The following is a 20,341-nucleotide window of genomic DNA, read 5'->3' as shown; positions in this document are numbered from 1 at the left end:
TTCATGCTCTCATTAACTCATTAAGCTACACATATAAAACCTTAATGTTCAGCAAACCCCTCCTACACGCTTCTTTCCAATATGACAGGCAATCAAAGTATAAGGGGTGCTTAAGTTAAAAAAATAGCTAGACATTAAAATCAAGTAAGAAACATGATCTTAACTGTCCTTCTCTACTTTCATAGAGAATAAATGGTGTTTCATTATCTACCCTGCCTCTTTTCCACTCTCCCCATTCCAACTAAGACCTCACGCTTCTGAGTACTATTTCTCAAAAAATGATTGGAATGGGTAGCGCGTACCTGGATCCTATGAGATACACTTCTTAAAATGCACATTCTCAGGCCAGCCTTGGACTAACTACATCAGAATCTCTGCTTTGGATAATTGCTGATTATAAGAACCTCTTGATTCTCCAAGTCCAACCAGAACACTGCCCACATATGGCATCGGAGTGACCCTATAATTTACCACACAGCTGGAGCATTTCTGAAAGTCAAAGGGAACGCTATTAATAACTACAGCAACACAACAGACGTAAGCCAGGACGTGTGTAACACGGCACTGCTGTGGTGCAGCTCCGCACTTGGGGAGTTTGGGTGGCTTCAGAACTACTTTCAAGTAGTAAGTTCAGTAAAAGTATCTGAGTATGTAGTTCAAGAGCATTAGGTTAAGAGCTGAAAATATGAATAAACAAAAGATCCATACCCAGTCCTGGTGCCCAGTCCAGTTGGGAAGAAAGGGCCCCTAACAAGAGGCGGCAAGCACCAAAAATAAAAAAATACTTCACTGTCTAAAAAAGATATGTGCAGGAAAAAGTCTTCACAAAAAGAAGTAGGATTTGAAAAGGGCCTTCCTTAACAAGAATCCTACTATTTGGAGGATTACAGCCATTCCATACAATGAGAGAAGGTAAAAAAGATGCAGAGCCTAGAAAACCCATGTAATGCTCAGGGGGTGGGAAACAAGCCACTTTTGCTCGAGTATAGGGCTTTTACACATAATGGAAGATAAAAATAAAGATAAGTTAGGTGCCAAATGCAGAAAACTTTGATGGACAACCACTGAGATTTCTGAGGGAATTCCATAATCAAAAAGCAACGTTGACAAATGTGGCCTTGATTGCTCAGGGGAGATCAGAGGGGATAAAAGATACAAAGGTGAAAAAAGGATAGATAGTACGCGTACTAAGAAATACTAAATATTAAAGATGAAATAGAAGAGATTTCAGGAACGTCAAAAAAGAAGTTGAAAGTAAACAGACCTAAGGTGGGCACCTAAAACAAAAAAGAAATTAAATAAGTCATGAAGAAAACACTGATAGCTATATTACCAAATGGCATTACTGAAATAAAATAAAAAAGGAAAAAAAACGAATTTTAAAAAAATGAAAAAAATCCAAGACAAAAAAGTGGAGACGTAGCTATATACATGGCCCAATAAACTAAAGATAAATGAGAAGCCAGGTAGTGAATAAGGAGAGAAAAGATGACAGAATTAAATGGGCTTTAAAAATAAATCTCAGAAACAGTAAAAGGTTAATAGTTAGAAAGAGACCGGAAGCAAAAGAAAAGAAAAAGTTCAGTTTGAGGCAATGGAGTAGAAGAAAAATCCTGTTAAGAACACAGGTTTTCCTATACATAAAATTAAATTCAAGGGAATATACAAAGATACATATTTGCAAGAGAGTATGTGTATGTACATGTTAAGCTCACGCAGGAAGTTCAAATTTAGTGTGAGATTTCAGAGTTTGGGGGAGGAATAAAGAGTAAATTGCTAGAGGAAGAAAACAACCATTTTTTTTTTTTTGCATAGAAGACATTACATATGCAGCAAAATCACACATATTTGGTCATGATAGGCTTTACATAAGAAATCTATGACAAATTATTACACGTTACTTAAAGCAACACTATACAATTTTCTTTTTCTTTAAATTACAGCATAATGATTTACTATCATTACAATGTGGAATCTAGCCAGTTATTTGCAACTGGAAATAATAACCCTTCCTCTCCCAAGAAATTTGGAATCTGAGGAGGTGGTTTCTGGTGGCCGCAATACTGGGAGGGGGCCCTACTAGCATTTAGTCAGTAGAATCCAAGGATGCTCACCATCTTCCAAGACAAAGCATCCTCAACCCCACATGCCAAGCAAGGCCCTGATGAGACACTCCCTGAATAGACAAAGAAGGTTGTTTTGTCTTGTATATTAATAACAATAAGGTTCATTTGTCAATTTAGTTCTCTTGATAAATTAATCTGATTCTGATAAAGGTCTTTGCATTCCACTTTGACCTATTTTAATTCAGAACTTAAAAATAGAACTTTAGTTCTAATAAAGATATTTCAGTTATTCTAATGCTAAGACATTAATTAGCCCTTGACAAATGATAAAGAGGTGGCTAGGAGAATACAGTGTTTAAAACAGTAGCTTCAGTAAGTATTCAGTTTTCAAAATAACATCTAGGGCAATGGTTAAGTTGAATGCATGCATTTACATGATTTTACCACCAAATATGTCCATGCAATTTTAATACAGCCAAAGTTTCCTAAGGCAAAGCAATTTAAGTTGAAGTTTATTTAAAATTAAGAAGATCTATAAGGATTATAATGGCAATATACTAAAGTAGTGCGATGGACTGAAACACAGCAATGGTTCTGAAAAGGATACTAGGAAACCAACTTGTTATTTTGAAAAAGATTTAAAAAAAAACTTGTAAACAAGAGAAAGAATTAAGCACTTATTCCACTTTCACTATGTAACTTACCAAACTAGGTAACCAAACAGAAGATGTGGGTGTCTCTTTAGAGATGTATTCCAATGGCTGCTAGCATCACAAAGACAACCAGATCTTACGTGTCTCCTGATAGAAAAGCACACTACCACCTTTGAAAAAAAGAAAGAGGAAAGGAAAGGAAAGGAAAGGAAAGGAAAGGAAAGGAAAGGAAAGGAAAAAAAGAAAAAAAAAAAAAGGAGAAAACCAAGCCTCTTGACCTAACTCCCAAATTTACAACATTGAACATAAAGAAAGATATTAAACTACGCCATAGGAATGCAAGAAGCAAAATCCAGACTGAGAAACTCGGCCCTGTTTCATCACTAAATAAATTGCAAAAATGAAAAACGAAAAACAAAAACAGAGGAACTTATAGATCAGAAGAGACATAAAAGACATATCAACCAATCATAATGTATCTATTTCAAGACTGATTCAAATAAATTGGGGGGGAGGGGTTGTCTAGGACATTCATAAGACTTTAGTAAATTTAAAAAGACTGATTAAGGAAATTGGATAAAATTTTTAGAACTGTTAATGACATTGTGGTTAAATTAAAAGGAGTCCTTATCTTTTGAAAATGCATACCAAAATATGTTATTTAAAAATACAGATGAAATGATATCTGAGATTTGCTTCAATGTAATATGGAGGGTACAATAGAAGGGTTATAAGGTGAAACAAGATTAGTCAAGGGTTGGTAACTACTAAAACTGGGTGAAGATTACATGGGATTCATCATACCAGTCTGTTTACTTTCGTATATATTTTCAAGCTCTCCATAAGAGAAAGTTAATCTTAAAAAAACTAAGAAACCTCAGCAGGAGGGAAAAGCAATCATTTGTAACATGTTTATTTTAGAGTTTAAAAAAGAACAAAATGAATACTTGGCATAGTCTTCTGATGGATATGGGAATACTAAGTATCTGGGAGGATATAACAGAAATGTCTTTTAATTTTTTAAACACACTGGTGTAAATACAATAAAGAAAATCAAAAGGTACAGTAGTTAAAATTGTCACTGAATTCCACGTTGATCACATGTATCTAAATGTGTTTGAACCCTTCAAATGCCAGACTTTTCCTCATTGTGATAGCAGGTAAATTTACTACAAGCATATATACATCACAAATCCAACAAATAAAACCAACACTCTTAGAAACAAGTGTGAAAAATAAAACCATAAAGTCAAGGCCCTATGGTAGCTTCTATTTGTTGTTGCTACTGTTTAAATTGGGAAGACTACAGAAAGCAATAGGAAGCTATAAAAAAATATGTAGGCACAATCTTCTGAGATCGATTCTCTAGGGGGACCCTGAATAAATGGATTCTTGACCTACTAAAATTTAATGTGAAAAAATGATCCATTTGTAAAGGACCTATAAGGTTGTAAATGGCAAAATGAACTACAAATAACCACCCTCAGAAAGGAAATGAATGTTGTTTATAAAAAGTGAGACACATGGATGTAAAAAGAGGATCATCATGATGATTTATAAGTAAAGGAAAATAAAATAAAAAGGTAACAAAATTCATGTTTCCCCAGGCCTTTCATTCAGACGAAAACATGTGGAGCTATACTCCCAAAAGCAATTTCAGACTAGAGATGTCTTTATTTTTCCCCAGACAAGCAAGAAGTTAAACAGAATGACAAAGTACATTTGCTCTGGGACAGTGAAGCAGCAAAGAAACTTCTGAATGGCATACCTGCTCCAACTCCCTACAAAACAGGCAGACTACACCTCGGACAACGAACGAACACAGCACTACTGCAATTGCTTTCAAAGTGCTGTTTCTTAGAAATAACCATAAAATTAAAACTATTATTATATACACCAAGCACCAAATAAAGGGGACTGAGATTCTTAAAAATTTAAATGATCCTAGAAATTTGACCGTACTGCTGTTATTCCTAAGGTAATCATTTCCTACTGACCACCACATCCAAAATAGGCACTAAAAACAAGCTTATGCTGTTTAACTGTATACCTTACAAAACCCATGAAATATTGAGAGAAAGAAACTCAAAGCTTTAGAGTTTAATATTTCATTTAGACAAGATGCAAGGCACAAAGTGATTTGTAAAACTCAGTACTTTCATTAATGTAAAATGAACCACGTAAACCTCGCAGGTCACTGAGAACATGCATCTGTTTTGCTACGTGGACAGAGCAGCTGTCTTCCAGAGATGCGTAAGAAAAAGCAAATCCCTAGACAAATATCTAGATAATTTTTGTATAAATTCACAAGTTTAGGAAAAACAGTGCTTAAATAAACTATGAAACAATATAAAACAAGACAAAATTAAGAGGAATCTAATATAAAGCCAAATTTCTGTAAAAAAATCAGATCTGGTGTATTAAAAAATACTAAGTACCATTGCTAAGCAATCAACATTAAAATTCTCCTAAAATCCTGTGTGACTGAGGCTTTTCTCCATAAAGCTAAAAATTTTTATCTGCAGAGATTTTTTTCCAACTTCAAAGCAATTCATAAACATGGACTGATTCACAATACCCCAGAGGAAAAAAGGAGAGGTAGATTTAAAGTTATTCCTTTGCCCACAGGAAAGCCATACACAAAGAACTACAAGGCAGAGAACAAAGATTTGCCTTTTCTGTTATGATCATATTCAATCCCTTACCTTCCTTACACGGAAAGAGAATAGGGCAAGAAAGCTGGCAAGCTGGGGAATGATCCCTGAAAAGAAAATGCTTCTACGTAATTTTTTAAAAGTAAATAAATAAAAACAATAAGAGCCTAGTACTCCCAAGCCAAAGAAGGAAACTCACTTCTTTTTCCAACTTATCATCTGGACCTTACTTGTCAAGTTCTAAAACCCTACAGAAACAGTACTTTAAATCCTTCAAGAGACTATATACAAACAAATGAGACATATTTACACTAAGCATGCACCTAAAGACCCATATCAACTCTGAATGCTTCTACCAGATTTTTCGACCACCACTATACAAAAGTAAAAGTGCTTCCTTCCATATCAAAAGTAAACCTAGCTTTTTGTCCTTGATCAGTTGTGTATATGCACTACATATGTGACATTTGGCAATTTTCTCAACAACCCTGATTCAGTTTTGAAATTTTAACAAGAATGATACTTCTTCATAGGGTTGTTTTGGGAATTAAACAAAATAGTGTATCTATAGGTACTATACTGAGGATCAGAGTACAGTGTCAGGCTGGGTGCTCAATTATTTCCTCTTTCCTCTTTTGAAGTGACAGTGAGAGTCATCTTATTCATGAAGTATGTATCCTTTGCAGCAGAGAAACTGATTAGAAACTGATTTCTCACTGAATCCCCATATGCTCCTGCACATTTTCCAGCCACCGAGCAGTTAGCTGAGGCCATGTGATTAATTCATGTCTTACTTCCAGACCAAAGCACTTAAAAGTTAGCACATGACCCTCCAGCTCTCTTGCCTGAACAAATGTTCCAAACGGCAGGGCTGGAAGACACAAGCAGCATAGATCTGAGTCAACACGTGGAAGACCCACCCAGGAGAGATATGAGCAAGCCTTTTTATGTTTATGTGTTATAAGCCTTCTAAGTTTGTTAATACAACACAGCTAGCAAAATTTACCATTTCCTTTTATGACAAATTACGCTCAAACACTACAAGACAAAATACATACATAAAAATTGCAAGTCCTATGTTTAAATATTAAAGGATATCTTCCTTTTTGTATAATTCTGTTTATCTAGACTAAAAGGAATGCTTAAAAAACAATACCTGATAGCAAAGTAGAAAAGTAATCCAATATGAACAGAATAATTTGAAAAGATACTGATCTTATAATTTCACCTTAAGGGGAAAGAATTCTAAAATCAAGAGTCTAAATTCTTTTCTTGTAAAGAATACAAGTTACACAACAACAAAAAAAGCCATGATCCAAAAAATAACAACTGAGAAACTGAAAAGGGCTATTAGGAAACAGGTAAAAGAAAGGAAAGCAAAGCAAGACTTTACAACACATTTTCACTGTGAGTAAACTAACTGTAGTCATTTGTCATTGCAATACAAGTAGTAAGTATAGGGTCACAACTGCTTATCCACCATTCTGGAATCCTAAAAGCTCTGATTATAAAAGCTTTTTTTTTTTTTTAAACATTAAAAGTAATTTGGCAGTAACACCAAACATGACCTAACCTGAAACTCTTTGTAGTCTCTATTTATCCCACTTATTATGAATACTCATACCTTTTTTTGTGTGTGTAGAAATATGCATATGTATGATTATGGAGTACTCTTTGATTATGTTATATAAAATACAAAAAGTACATCATATACCCTTTCTAAAATCTGAAAATGTCTGCATTCTGAAACACAACTAGCTCTAAGCATTTGAAATAAAAATGACTGTGAACTTGTTAACAATAAAAACAAAAAACTCTCTATATTGTCTTAATGAAAATTAAAGCCAAATGCTCGACATCACTAATCATCAGAGAAATGCAAATAAAAACCACAATGAGATATCACCTCACCCCAGTCAGAATGACTATCATCAACAAGACATATAGTAACAAGTGTTGGAGAGGCTGTGGAGAAAAAGGAACCCTCATACACTGTTGGTGGGAATGCAGACTGGTGCAGCCGCTATGGAAGGCAGTGTGGAGGTTCCTCAAAAAATTAAGAATAGAATTATCATATGACCCAGCAATCCCTCTCCTGGGTATCTACCCAAAAAATCTGAAAACATTTATACATAAAGACACGTGTGCTCCAATGTTCATTGCAGTTTTATTTACGGTGGCCAAGACATGGAAACAACCAAAATGTCCTTCGATAGATAGATGAATGGATAAAGAAGTTGTGGTATATATACACAATGGAATACTATTTGGCGTAAGAAAAGATGAAATAGTAACATTTACAACATGGATGGATCTTGAGATTATAACGCTAAGCGAAATAATTCAGACAGAAATTCAGACAGAAAAAGAAGAGAACCACATGATGTCACTGATACGTAGTATATAAACCGAAAACAAAAGAACAAAACAAACAAATGAGAAAACAAAAACTCATAGCCACAGACAATAGTTTAGTGGTTACCAGAGGGTAAGGGGGGAGGTGGTAGATGAAGGTAAAGGGGATCAAATATATGGTGATGGAAGGAGAACTGACTCTGGGTGATGAACATACAATATGATATATAGATGATGTAATACAGAATTGTACACTTGAAATCTATGTAACTTTACCAACAATTGTCACCCCAATAAACTTTAATTCAAAAAAAATAAAAGAAAAGCCAAATAAAGAGCATGGGTTTCTAACCTGTTTATAATTCAATCAATGTAAAACTGAATTTTGATGATTTTTCAATAGTAGTTCTCTTTTATGGTACTTCAATGTTCCTAGTAGAACACAGAAACAATCAGCCTAAATTTAAATTGTGTGGGGTATAATTAGCTAGAAAACATAAAAGAAATAAAAATACTGCTGTAAGCATTTCTGGCCTCAATAGACCATAATTTAGCAGGTACTCAAGAGAGCCATTCCTGTGGGTTCACATATCGATATGTGTGTGTGTGTTATAAAAAACAGTATACACATACATCAGATAATATAAAATATAGCACAAGAGTAATGGGAGGTGGGGACACCAGCTCTGAGGAAAGTATAGGAGAATATGTTAAGCAGGCATCACTAATAAGATAGGAAAATGGTAAAAAGCAAACTATGCAAACTTTCAAGAGGCAAGGTGGTAGCCTATCTACATTCTTTGTTATGGGGGGTTGTCCTAGCATTGCAGTACCCCTGACCTCTACTCACTAAAGGTCAGCAGCCCCTTCCCTCCTCCTCGTGAAAAGCAAAAAAGTCTCCTGGGCATTGCCAATTGTTTGGGAGGCAAGTAGGGAGGCAAAAATGGCACCCAGTTGAGAACTACTCATCCAGAGGCAAAGAATTAGAAGTTTAATGATGTTTCTTTTTCTAGACTGTAATAAAATGCCAAGTATACTTTTCCCCAGTAGGGAAAAGAAAAAAAGTCATTTCCTATTTCTCTGTATCTACAAGCAGCTTGTTTTTTAATCTCAGTTTTGTAGAGAAGATGAGAATGACAGATGAAGTTCTCCATTCTCAATCAGAAGGCCCTGGCACTCTAAGCAAGAATGATTTGTTGGTTTTATTATGACTAAACCTATCTACCTGTTACAGCTACTCATTCCAGGGAATGAGGTACCGAATAGTTACCTATAGAAAGAACAAAACAACCTGGGAGTCTTGCAGGCAGCTGGAAAGTAACCATATAACTTTTTTATAATAAATCCACTTTCTAATTACCTTATCTGCACTGAACTAACAGATTCCTAATAAAATATGACCTATTTGGGGGGAAGAATACTGTTTTCAACCACATCATTCCCTTGGAAAAAAGTTTTTAGTTGCAATAGTACTGAGTCCTTCTGCTACACTGACATACATGAGGGAAATAATTAGGCTTCTTGTGATTATCTATTTTAAGTAAATAATTTATGGGATATTTAACAGATTTTCTCCATTCTAAAGTCATTGTTTTGCCTGAATTTTTATTCCTGTGAATTTGAGACTACAATTTATTAACAAATCTTCACATGCGAAACACTATGTGAAGAGATACAAAAAACATATGACAATCTTCCTTTTAAAGGAACGTTAACTCCTACAGAAGGCAGACAAACAAGTAAATAATTATAATATACAGCTATATTATGTATTACACTCGTGGTGAAGTAACTATTAATTTACTGAAATTTAAAATATTTAAAATTACTAGAATGCTCAAAGGCCGAGAAAAATCCTCCTTTTTCAGGTCTATGCACATGTCAAGATGTAATTAATAATAAAATAATAAGAACTATGCATTGGCAAATGACCACAGTAGGGTGGGATGGAAAACACCTTCAGTCAGAGTACTTCTGTACTTCTGTTTTACAAATCAAGCTTCCAATTATGAATTCGTTTTTATAAAAAGGGAGTTCAGGATTTTTTCTTTTGAGGAGCTGAAAATAAAAGGACTAGATGATTCAGGGGATAATTTTGTTTTATAAAATAAGAGTACCTTCACATCACTGTCTAAACAATACCATCAAATGTATAAGTAAAAAAGAAAAAGCAATCTATCTATATAGGAGGGTTTAAAATCAAGCAGTACTGTATAAGCAGGCAACAAAGCTATGTAGATATCACATGTTATTTTGATCATGACCTGCCTTCATAAATCAATTAGAAAAAGCTTCCCAAGCCTGTCCTTAGATCACAGACAAGGAAAGAATACTATGTTTAGGTAACTATATCAATTCAGAGTCTAAATTTTACAAATACTGATATAATCTCATTCTCAGTAAAACTACATATTCTTGTAATAAAATATTTAAAATGGGAAACATAACTATCACCCTTATTTTTAAGTTTCATAATTTCCTGGACAGTCAAAGCATTCTCTATTGAACTAAGTTATCATTAACCTTATGCATATCCTTTAAAGGGCATATACTATTTGTTCACCTCTGTACAATATTCTCACGTTTATTTTCTTTTTTATTCAAGTTTCAAGGAACTGCTTTTCCTAACCTAAACAAACAACTGCTTCCTATGTTCTCCATAAATAGGTACTTAATTGATGAAAATGAAATTATTCCTATGGTAGGATGCCGACGTACTGGAGAAAATGCAAGCAAGAGTGAGGACATGCTGCAAAACTGCCTCTCCTATTTTAATCATGCTGTGGGCACTTTATTGATCCAATTTATAGTTACAAAACTTTACAACATATTAACTCATATAATCCTCAACAAACCAATAAAGGGGGTATCATTTTAATCTTCATTTCACAACTAAGGAAACTGAAAGAGAGAAATATCCTATAACTTATCCAAGATAAACAGCGAGTAAGTGCCAGAGCAGGGAGGGATATGAACCCAGACAGTCTAGCTCCAGTACCAGCGCTTTTCAAACCTTAAAATACGAGTACATACAATTGACCTGGGAATCTTGCTGACATTCAGATTCTGATTCAGTATTTCTGTAGGAAGGGGAGACAAATTTCTTCATGTCTAACAATCTCATCTATGATGCAGATGCTACTGGTCTGAAGATCACCCTTTGAGCAGAGAAGTTCTAGTCTACCCTAGAAAATGCTGTAAAGTAGCGGTAATCCTCAAAAGGAGGTAGAGGTAGACTTCATCCATAGTTAGACAGTTAGCTTACGAGTAAATCAGCGTTTGTCAACTTCTGGTTTAGAACGTAACTGCTTCTTTTATTAATTTTTTTTTTAAAAAGGAAGTTAGCAAAATTTGTTAGTTTTATAGTGCCTGCTTTCGGGTTTTGCACATAAACATATAAGTACTTCAACTTGATACTGAACACCGCCTTCCAATAAACCTTTCCCACATTCAAAAACTATTTACAAACGTCCCCGAATATCTACTTTAACACAGATTCAATCTGCACATATTACAGAATATTTTAAGAACACATATTTGTGCTTTCTTATTTATAAGTAAAAATTCAGCATCTTTCCATACTTTTGTCGCTTGTACAAGTGGTAACTGAGAGAGAAGGACACACTGTGGACAACAGGTGGAACATCAGTGTCTTAATAGCACCTCCCTCAACTATTCTAGTCAACAACTTTCTCTAAAAACAGATAAGGAAATACCCGTAACACAATTTCCTTTCATTCTTATTGGTGTATTAACAGTTTATACCCTAAGCTAGAATACAGTATGTAAAGATTATAAATTGAAGTCACAAAATATTATATCCCTATGTTTAGGATACTTTGGCCCGAGACACTCCAAGCTTGTAAAAATTATATTAAAACCCGTAATGGAATGCTGATTAATTAACTACACATGAAAGTCAAAAGAATTCGGTTTTATCAATTTCAGGCAATATGAATTCAGATATTCTAGAATTTATTAATATAAAATCTATTTTAATAATTTAATTTAAACTATACAATCATCATAAAGCTAAAATTCTCATCAGTGAACCTGTGAATTACAAGAACATCACAATCTGTCACATACCTGACATGACAGTAAAAATACAATACAAATTTGGATTTAGCTGTCAAAAATCCTAAAATGCCTCCACTAAACACTTAATATTCCAAATTCCTGCTCACGGGCAAAGACTAGATATTCTACCCAAAAGAATCTGAAGACACTTATAATAAAATGCACACAGCATCTGGATATTCCCCATGTCAGGCATATATGGAAGAAGACTGTCCCCAAACTTGTAAGAAACTACTTTTCCCAGTCCTAGACTAAGACTCATTTTGTTTTTTCTTTAATCACTCACACAGGCACAAAGAAACTCATATAAAAAGAACTAGAGAATGAAAGATGTCAATTGCAATAGTGGACAGTAAACCTAAGTTGTGACAAGGGAAAGCAGAGATGTTTTCCAAGGGAAAGCAGAGATGTATTTCACAAGCAAGCCCAAAGCAAAGGTTTGCTATTTCACTAGTCTAATCCCTAAATGTGAAGTGCTATTCCATAGACTGAAATGAAATCTGGTATTCAAAGAGAATAAAAACAAACTAAACTTTCTATCTCCTAGAAAGATTCTACTTCCTCTAAAATAATCCTCAGTGACCTTGTGGAACCATTCCTAGGTTAAACTGCAAAGGGTATTTCTTCAGCAACTGCAACACTCCGCTAGTGCTCTAAGGCATTCAACACATGTCAACTGGGCTCTAGATTTATGCAGGTACACTAGTTTGTGCCATTTGCAGAAAAATCAAAAGAAGAAACCTTCAAAAATGTTTGACCTGGGGCCGGCCCGGTGGCTCAGGCGGTTAGAGCTCCATGCTCCTAACTCCGAAGGCTGCCGGTTCAATTCCCACATGGGCCAGTGGGCTCTCAACCACAAGGTTGCCAGTTCAACTCCTCGAGTCCAGCAAGGGATGATGGGCTCAACCCCCTGCAACTAAGATTGAACACGGCACCTTGAGCTGAGCTGCCTCCCGGATGCTCAGTTGGTTGGAGCGCGTCCTCTCAACCACAAGGTAGCCGGTTCGACTCCCACAAGTGATGCTGCGCCCTCTGCAACTAGCAACGGCAACTGGACCTGGAGCTGAGCTGCGCCCTCCACAACTAAGACTGAAAGGACAACAACTTGAAACTGAACGGCACCCTCCACAACTAAGATTGAAAGGACAACAACTTGACTTAGAAAAGAGTCCTGGAAATACACACTGTTCCCCAATAAAGTCCTGTACCCCTTCCCCAATAAAAATCTTTAAAAAAAAAAAAAAATGTTTGACCTTACATGCAATTTTAAAACATTTAAGAGTTTTAAATTGATAGATCATTACATCTTTTATAATGGGAAATATCACAATGCACTCTGCAATTTAAGTGATTCTTCCAGAGAGCAAATTTAAGTTGACCACCCCCAAATGGCTACAGATTTGACACACCACTTAGAAGCCTGGAAGGTAATACTTTGATTTATTTACTCTCTAAAGCAGTGCTGTTCAATAGAAATATAACACAAGCCACATACGTAATTTTAAATTTTCTAACAACCACATTAAATTTGTAAAAAGTAAAAGTGAAATTAATTTTGAAACATATTTTATATAACACAATATATCCAAAATATCATCATTTCAGCATGTAACAAAACTTTTTTTCAAAGCTCAAGATATTTTACATTCTTTTCTTCATACTCAGTTTTCAAAATCTGATGAGTATTTCACAGTGAGAGCATATCTCATTCTGGACTAACGTGAATTGGCCAATAGCCACAAGTGGCTATGGCTACATTATGAGACAGTGCAGCTCATAAGTAATACTTTCAAATCTAACATAACACTACCTGTTTAAAATTAATTTACATTCATGTTTTCTGTTTTAAAGGAAATGGCTGATTACAAATATGAACAAAACTGTTAATTCACTGGATAAATCAGGATCAGATACCTTATCTGAAGGTCCAGTTAACACAAACAGTAAGAAGCAATTGGGTAATACCCTATTGTATCTCAAATAGACTTCAGAGATAGATCTGATCATCATCACAAGTGAACACAACTTGTAGCAAAAATACAGGTAAGACAAGTAAACATTTTCCTATCAAACCATAACACGGCCTTATTTCTAGGAGCCACTCACATTCTTGACCACTTATCTCTATGAAGTTATCTACAAGACTCTTTTTCTAAGTTAGATGAATTCTGGAAGCCATACAGTCACACAAAGCACTAAGTAAGATGAGTTGAAAAAAGTATTTCAAACAAAAAATTATCAACCAGTTACTGTAATGTATATTATGCCAACCACCTTAAATTACTCAACACGAGTTTCACAGAAATGAATTCTTCCCACAAATTCCAATTCATTTACTGCTTGTCATATATATTGCGAGTACCTAAATTACTAAGCATTCCCCAAGTAATTAAGATATTTGATTAAAATGTAAATAATTCCAACAATGCATTCTCTAGAAAACAACTAACACCATTAGCTTAGCACATAAAATTTGTCCTTAAGGCAAGTTACTGAATAAATCAAACAGAAACAACTACTCTCCTGTTTACTGCATTTACATTTTATAACACATTCAGCAATTTCTAAATTTGGAAGGTCAGTTCAGATTGCACACAAGCAGTAACTTTAAAGCTTAGCAAAATTTTAGAAGTTCCTGCAATAATATACTTCTATATAAACACACTCTACAGAAATATCACAGCAGAACAAAAATCAGCACCGTTCATACCAATCTCAGTAAGAAGCACAAAATCAGTACATGCGTAAGTCCAAAATGTATGAAACAGGCTAAAAAGTATTTTTTTTCTCTCAAATTTACGTAATTGCCATTAGAAATTTTTTAATTTACTTGAAAACCTGAAAAGAAGCAGCTGTAGCCTCTTTTGCAGAACATACATCCAAGGACAATCCATTAATCGCTTGATATTTTTCCACAATGTGAAATTAGAAAAACAAAATTTGTGTCTTACCTGCAGTTAGGAGGAGGATCAAGGGTTATTTCAGCTAGCTCCTTCTGAATTCTGTTAGTGAAATGAGAACAGACAAAAAGGATTTGAGATAGTCTACAGAATAACCGGGGAATTACACTGCCCTCTACCACCATGCAGTTAAATGCAAGGCTGGCTTTGCCTTCAGTAATGCTAACATGGCTGCTTCCTCTTTGTTCTCAGAGGCATAACCCAAATCCCTTAACAGAAACTTTGCAGCTTTTTTTCTCACTTGCTACTGTAAATAAGTAAGACATTTACACCTGATTAGAGAAATAGTCCTTCAGCAGCACTCAGTAAAAGATATAAAATCCATTTTAAAACACTTTTTACCAAAGAAATTCTCTTTTCAAGCTTATATGCAAATGAGACAAGAAGGGAGGAGGGAAAGCACCAGAATATTTGACAATGACTTGAAGTCACTTTTACTGAGGTGAGGTAAGAATTAACAAGCTCCTGTTCTTGCACATTAATAGTTTTGACAATATTTTATCTGTCAAAAAAAAGTTTAAAATTTACAAACATCGTCACCAGTGAACAACTTCCAAAGGACTCTGTCATTATTTAATCATATCCATTTTCCCTGATCTTAAGTACAATACAGCACTTAAATTTAATAAACTTGGGAAAGATAAATAAATTATGTAGACTTGAGTAAAGGGTGAAAAAAGCAGTTACATTATTTTATCCAAATTTAAAATGTTTTCAAAACTTAAGATGTGTTTAATATAGATCTCAATAGGACTACAATAAATTGACAAAGATTGTAAATTATTCCAAACACTGTTGTTACTTAATATTTTCATTCTTAACACTTGGTTGATACAAGAGATGAAAATCCATAGAAAAATAAGAGTACTTCTGAATCACTACAGGACACCAGTATTTGATGGGTTTTTAGATTTTCTTTTTCCTTTGGTTGTGATCAATAAAATGTCAATAGTCACTAATACTGTACATTTGTACAAAGGTACATTTGACGTACAATTACTAGACTTTTGACGTACAATTACTAGAATTCATGGATATTCCACTAGTACCACTGATGGAGTTCCATTTGACAGAATATTATTTTCACCATCATAGATAATGAAAATCAGCAGGAAACAAATGATTTTTCACTTACACCCAACAAAATGTTTTTCCTGCTGTTGAGTGTTAAAATGTCAAACATATCCAAAAGTTTTAGAGGTAAAGGGCACGATGACAATGAAAGTTTCAATCACCAAGTGCCACCTAATATTGTAAATGGCTACTTTTCAGTTTTATTTGCCCTCACAGGAATTCAGAGGCATAACCATAATCTAGCTACAAAAACTAATACCTGGGATGCATGACTTAAAGTCATGTTTGGAAAACTGAAAGCAGATTTGCAGCACAATTTTTAAATCTGCTTTCAAATATAGCCAAGGCCTTGAATTTACAAAATTTCTAGCAAACGTGATTGTTTCTGATCACTAAGTTTCATGAAGAGAGAAGAACTGCCGATCTCTAACAGTGTCAATTTCAATGAAGAAGAGTATGACTCCTAAAAAGGAACATCTTCAATCTACCAGCTAATTTGGGTTCACCAAATTTTCCTTGCCAACTCCTTAAACAATCTGTCAGAATGTTAGTCCCATCTCTCTACTCAAGGACACTTACTGAAGTTACCAAAGTACAGAATGAGTTTGCTTAAAAGTATAATTCCAGGGAGGTGGCTTATATACCACTCAAAGAATGACAACTCATTCAAGTAGAAATAAAACAGATCACGAAGTAAATATTTTTCACCAACTGTAAAAGCAACAAAAATGTCCAACCATTTGGAAGACAACCTGACAGTGTGCTTAACCCTTCTTTTATACATTACCTTTTAGCACTAGTGGATAACTTAGCAGTGGTTTTGCTAGAGAGTTTGGTGTTTTTCTTCTGCTGGGTGGCAGAAGGTTTTCTTTCTTCTTGTTCTTCAGGCTCAGGAGCGGCTGGGTCTCGCTGGTCCGCATCTGAACTACCACTGCTGGTGCTGGGGCTCTCATCATCGGACCTTTGCCTATCACTGGACATCTTGATGAAGTTATTACTTGGAAAACTTTTAAAAAGAAAAAAGGGGAAGAAAGGAAACGTTAAGTCTAAGACATACACCCATAGCATTTTCTTCTCTTAATATTCACCTCCAACCCTATTTTAATGAAAACGCTTCCAAGTGTTCACACTTATCTCATCGTACAGCAAGGTTACAGGGGAGGTGATGTGTTCTCACAACGCCAGCGCTCAGGGATTTACCGAACTCAAGTTAGAAAACCCACTCACATTTTTTTCCATCCCTTGGACAATCTATCAATTGTCTACTTTCTCAGAAGGCATGAAACAGATTTGCCAGGGAACTTAGGCAATGAACATTAATAACATATGACACACAGTAAATAACAGATCTCGCTGAAAAATGTTAAAAAGTCACTAATAACGTCTAAATATTTACCCGCTGACACTGGTCAAAGCTACCAAATTCCCTTTCCGAGAGGAAAACATACCCTGTTAACCGCCCATATGCTTATTTAAGGTGGCGATTCCTCCTCTGTGCACGTAAGCCTTTAAATACAACACTCAGGAATTTAAAAAAATCAACTAACAAGCTGCTCGAGCCGTTTCCACAGCCAGCAGCGAAGATTCATCCGGCCAAGACCGAGCTGCCACCCTGGGAAAAAGCAGAATCCAAACTGCACCTTCTGCCAAGCTCCCAATACCGTCAAGGTGGCTCGCTCAATTTTCACATCACGGACCGACATTTTGTCCAAAATAACGAAAAAAAAAATAAAATCAGAAGAAAAACAAACAAACAAAGCCCCAAGAAGTGCAACAAATTTCCGCGTCCGGGGAGGCGAGCCGCGGCCGGCGGCGGCGGCGGCGGCCACGCAGCTCCGCGGCCCTTTGTGGGGAGGGCCGCGCGGGGGCCGCGGGCAGCGCTCGCCGCGCCGGGCGCCAAGTGATGCGAGCAGCCCCGCCGGCCCCACGGCGGCTCGCGGACACCGGAGGCGCGGGCGCCGGGCGCGAACAAAGCTGCCCGCCCCCGCCCCCTCCCCCACCGCCGCCGCCCCAGCCGCCCCCCACGCGGCCCCCCGGCCCGGCCGCCTTACCTCGGCCGCCCGCCCGGCCCGCTCCCGCGCCGCTACGGTGTGGGGGAGGGAGAGAGAAAAATACCCTTCCTTAAGGAAATGGAGGCAGCTGGGGGGGGGGAAAGGGGGGGGAGGGAAAAAAAGAAGCCGAGGAGGCTCTGGCCGGGGAGTGTGGAACATTGAAAGTCGGAGGGGGTTGTGCAGTGCCGGGCTCCGGCCGGAGGGTGGCGCCGCCCAGCGCCTTCGGAAAAAACGGGGGGGGGGGAGCTCGGCTGGGCGAGGGCGCGAGCTCCCGGTGAGGCGGAGAGGACGCGGGAGACCCCCGCGCGGTGTGGCCTCCCGCCGCCGCCGCCGCCGCCGCCGCCGCCGCCCGGCTCGGCTCCTCCCGACCGCGCAGTCAGCAAGTTCCGAGGCGAGCGCGGGGGGAGGGGCGGGCGCGGCGGCGGCGCGCGTGCTCGCGGCTCGCCTGGCGGAGGGGCGCGCGCCGCCGGCGGTCAACGGGCGCGAGCTGTTCCCGCGCGCTCCCGCGCGCGCTCTCCGCGCCTCCGTTCACCTGGGGGGCGCACGCGTCCGCCCGCGCGCGGCCAGGACAAAGAGCGCGGCGGGGACCCAGCGGGCTGGCCCCTGCCGCCCTTGGCCGCGGAGCCCGTGCCTGAGAGGGCGGGGGCGAGGGCGCCGTCTCGCGGGGCTGCTGGGCCGCGGGGTGGCTTCCGGCCTGAGCCCGCCTCCAGAGCGAGGCTGCCCATTGGGCTACCCATCCCGCAGGGTGGGTCAGGGTGCCTTCGGGGCGGGCGGAACGAGGTCGTCCGCAAGGCTGGCCACATCCCCTCTGCCGGCGCAGGGGCGGCTGTGCACCCTGGTGCCCCCACGCGTGGGCAAGGGCTCTGGGCGCGTGGTCGGGACTTCCCCGCTGACCTGAGACTAATGGGTATGGATGACAAGGCCAGGCAGGCCGAGGAAAGCTGCCTCTTGCCCCTCCTGTGAGCCAAAGGGGCAAGATGGGGTCTTGGGCATTGAGGAAGGAAAAAAAGGAATTCGAGACGATGGGACCAGCCTCTGCTTCTTCTCGGCCCTCACCCTGCCTTCAGATGCTTTGAAAACTTAAAAATCCAAAATAATTTTTTAAATGTCCCGCTCAAGGTTTGTTAAAGTGAAGTTGGGGAGTTAGGAGGTTCCAACCTGACAGTGTACTGTTGGGCTGATCTGACGTGCATGCTAGATGCCAGTTCTGGAAAGAGAAACCCTGAGTGCCACTTGGTCAGCATGTCCAGACAGAAAAGCTTCAGATGGGATAGTGAAGGTCAGTTTTGTTCTGTCATTCTCTCTTGCAGTCCAGGTGGACTCGGCAGTTTTTGCTCCAGGCACACAGAAGCCAGAAGTACAAAAACTTCCTGTTTGCAGTCCAGACTTCTCCAACTACTGAGAACTTGCTCCAGTGATGGAGCCCCAAAGGAATTTGTGGATTCCTCTCCCAGAAGCATCCAGGGGCAGGAGTGCTGGGAGAAGGTGGAGTTCACAGAGGGAGTGTGAACCGCAGAGTCAATAGTAGATGAGCTAAAGTTAAAGGGGGGGGGGGGGGGGAAACTGTGAGCCAACATATTTACTTATTTTTCCTCCAAACAAAAGTTTTGGTAGAGGGTTGCTTACAACTCTGAAGGATAAAAATTTCTGTAATTTTCCAAAGACACAGTCATTCAGTGAACTTTATTGAGGGCCACTCTGCTAGGTGCTGGACACACAAAATTCACTCAGTCACTATGACTAAAGCAAGGTCCCATTATGTTCTAGAAACTCCCAGTCCAGGAGGAGAACAGTTCATGAAAGTTTACCAGGTTGTTAAGGAGGAAGGATACTTCAGTCAGAATGAACAGCATGTGTCAAGAAATGGTGAAGAAAGAGTATGGTGTGTGTGTTGACAAGCATTTTGATTTGGCCAGATCAAAGAAAGCTTGTGGAAAGAGCTTGTTAGTGAAAATATAGACAGAAGGTCCCCTCCAACTTTTACACTGTGATGCTACAGCAAAAAGCCAGCCAATTTGGAGTTTGGACTCTGTTTGGAATGGGCTGCTATGAAAGGAAAGCTATATATCTACAATGGATTTTTTTTAGGAAATTGAACATCACAGAAAAAGCGTGAAAGCCCAAAGGCCAGTTGCTGATAGCATTTGGGTAGAGCCAGGAGATTGGGAGATAAAGATATTGAGCTGTGGTTTGCTAGCATCTTCTATAGAAGAAACAATATCGAGCTGAAAAGCAAGGGAACTGGATTCTAGTATCATTCTTCCAAGTTTATGTGACTTCAGGGAAGTTACTGGTTCCAACTTAATTTTTCTCATAGGTAAAAGATGACAGTAAATGTTCTGAGTCCTCTTGCTCAAAAATTCCATGATTCTTCCATGAGTTTAAAGTCACGGAGTTCACTCAACATTCTCTCAACAGAATACTTAGGAACTATCAAATGCTGGGCAA

General features: G+C 38.2%; 1 protein-coding gene across 8 annotated transcripts in view; it reads right to left on the bottom strand.

The window, feature by feature from the left end:
* Positions 1-18,606, bottom strand: part of UBE2E3 (ubiquitin conjugating enzyme E2 E3) — an 84,253-nt gene extending 65,647 nt beyond the window's left edge. Inside the window, exons 1-4 of one of the 8 annotated variants that reach the window (XM_081051386.1) lie at positions 18,426-18,606; positions 17,390-17,454; positions 16,630-16,848; positions 14,760-14,810 (exon numbers count right to left, since the gene is read on the bottom strand). In XM_081051386.1, coding sequence (XP_080907512.1) covers positions 14,760-14,810; positions 16,630-16,823 — 245 coding nt within the window. In that variant the 5' untranslated portion in view covers positions 16,824-16,848; positions 17,390-17,454; positions 18,426-18,606. Of the gene's footprint in view, positions 1-14,759; positions 14,811-16,629; positions 16,849-17,290; positions 17,835-17,893; positions 18,256-18,425 lie in introns of those variants that run through there. The other 7 variants (XM_081051388.1, XR_013993510.1, XR_013993511.1 and 4 more) reach the window with 7 other exon arrangements.
* Between the last annotated feature and the right edge of the window lie 1,735 nt (positions 18,607-20,341).

The sequence above is a fragment of the Rhinolophus hipposideros genome, assembly GCF_964194185.1.
Source record: "Rhinolophus hipposideros genome assembly, chromosome: 6".
Taxonomy (NCBI): domain Eukaryota; kingdom Metazoa; phylum Chordata; class Mammalia; order Chiroptera; family Rhinolophidae; genus Rhinolophus; species Rhinolophus hipposideros.
The sequence above is the reverse complement of the archived record's forward strand: the minus strand, read 5'-3'. Positions and strand labels throughout refer to the sequence as shown.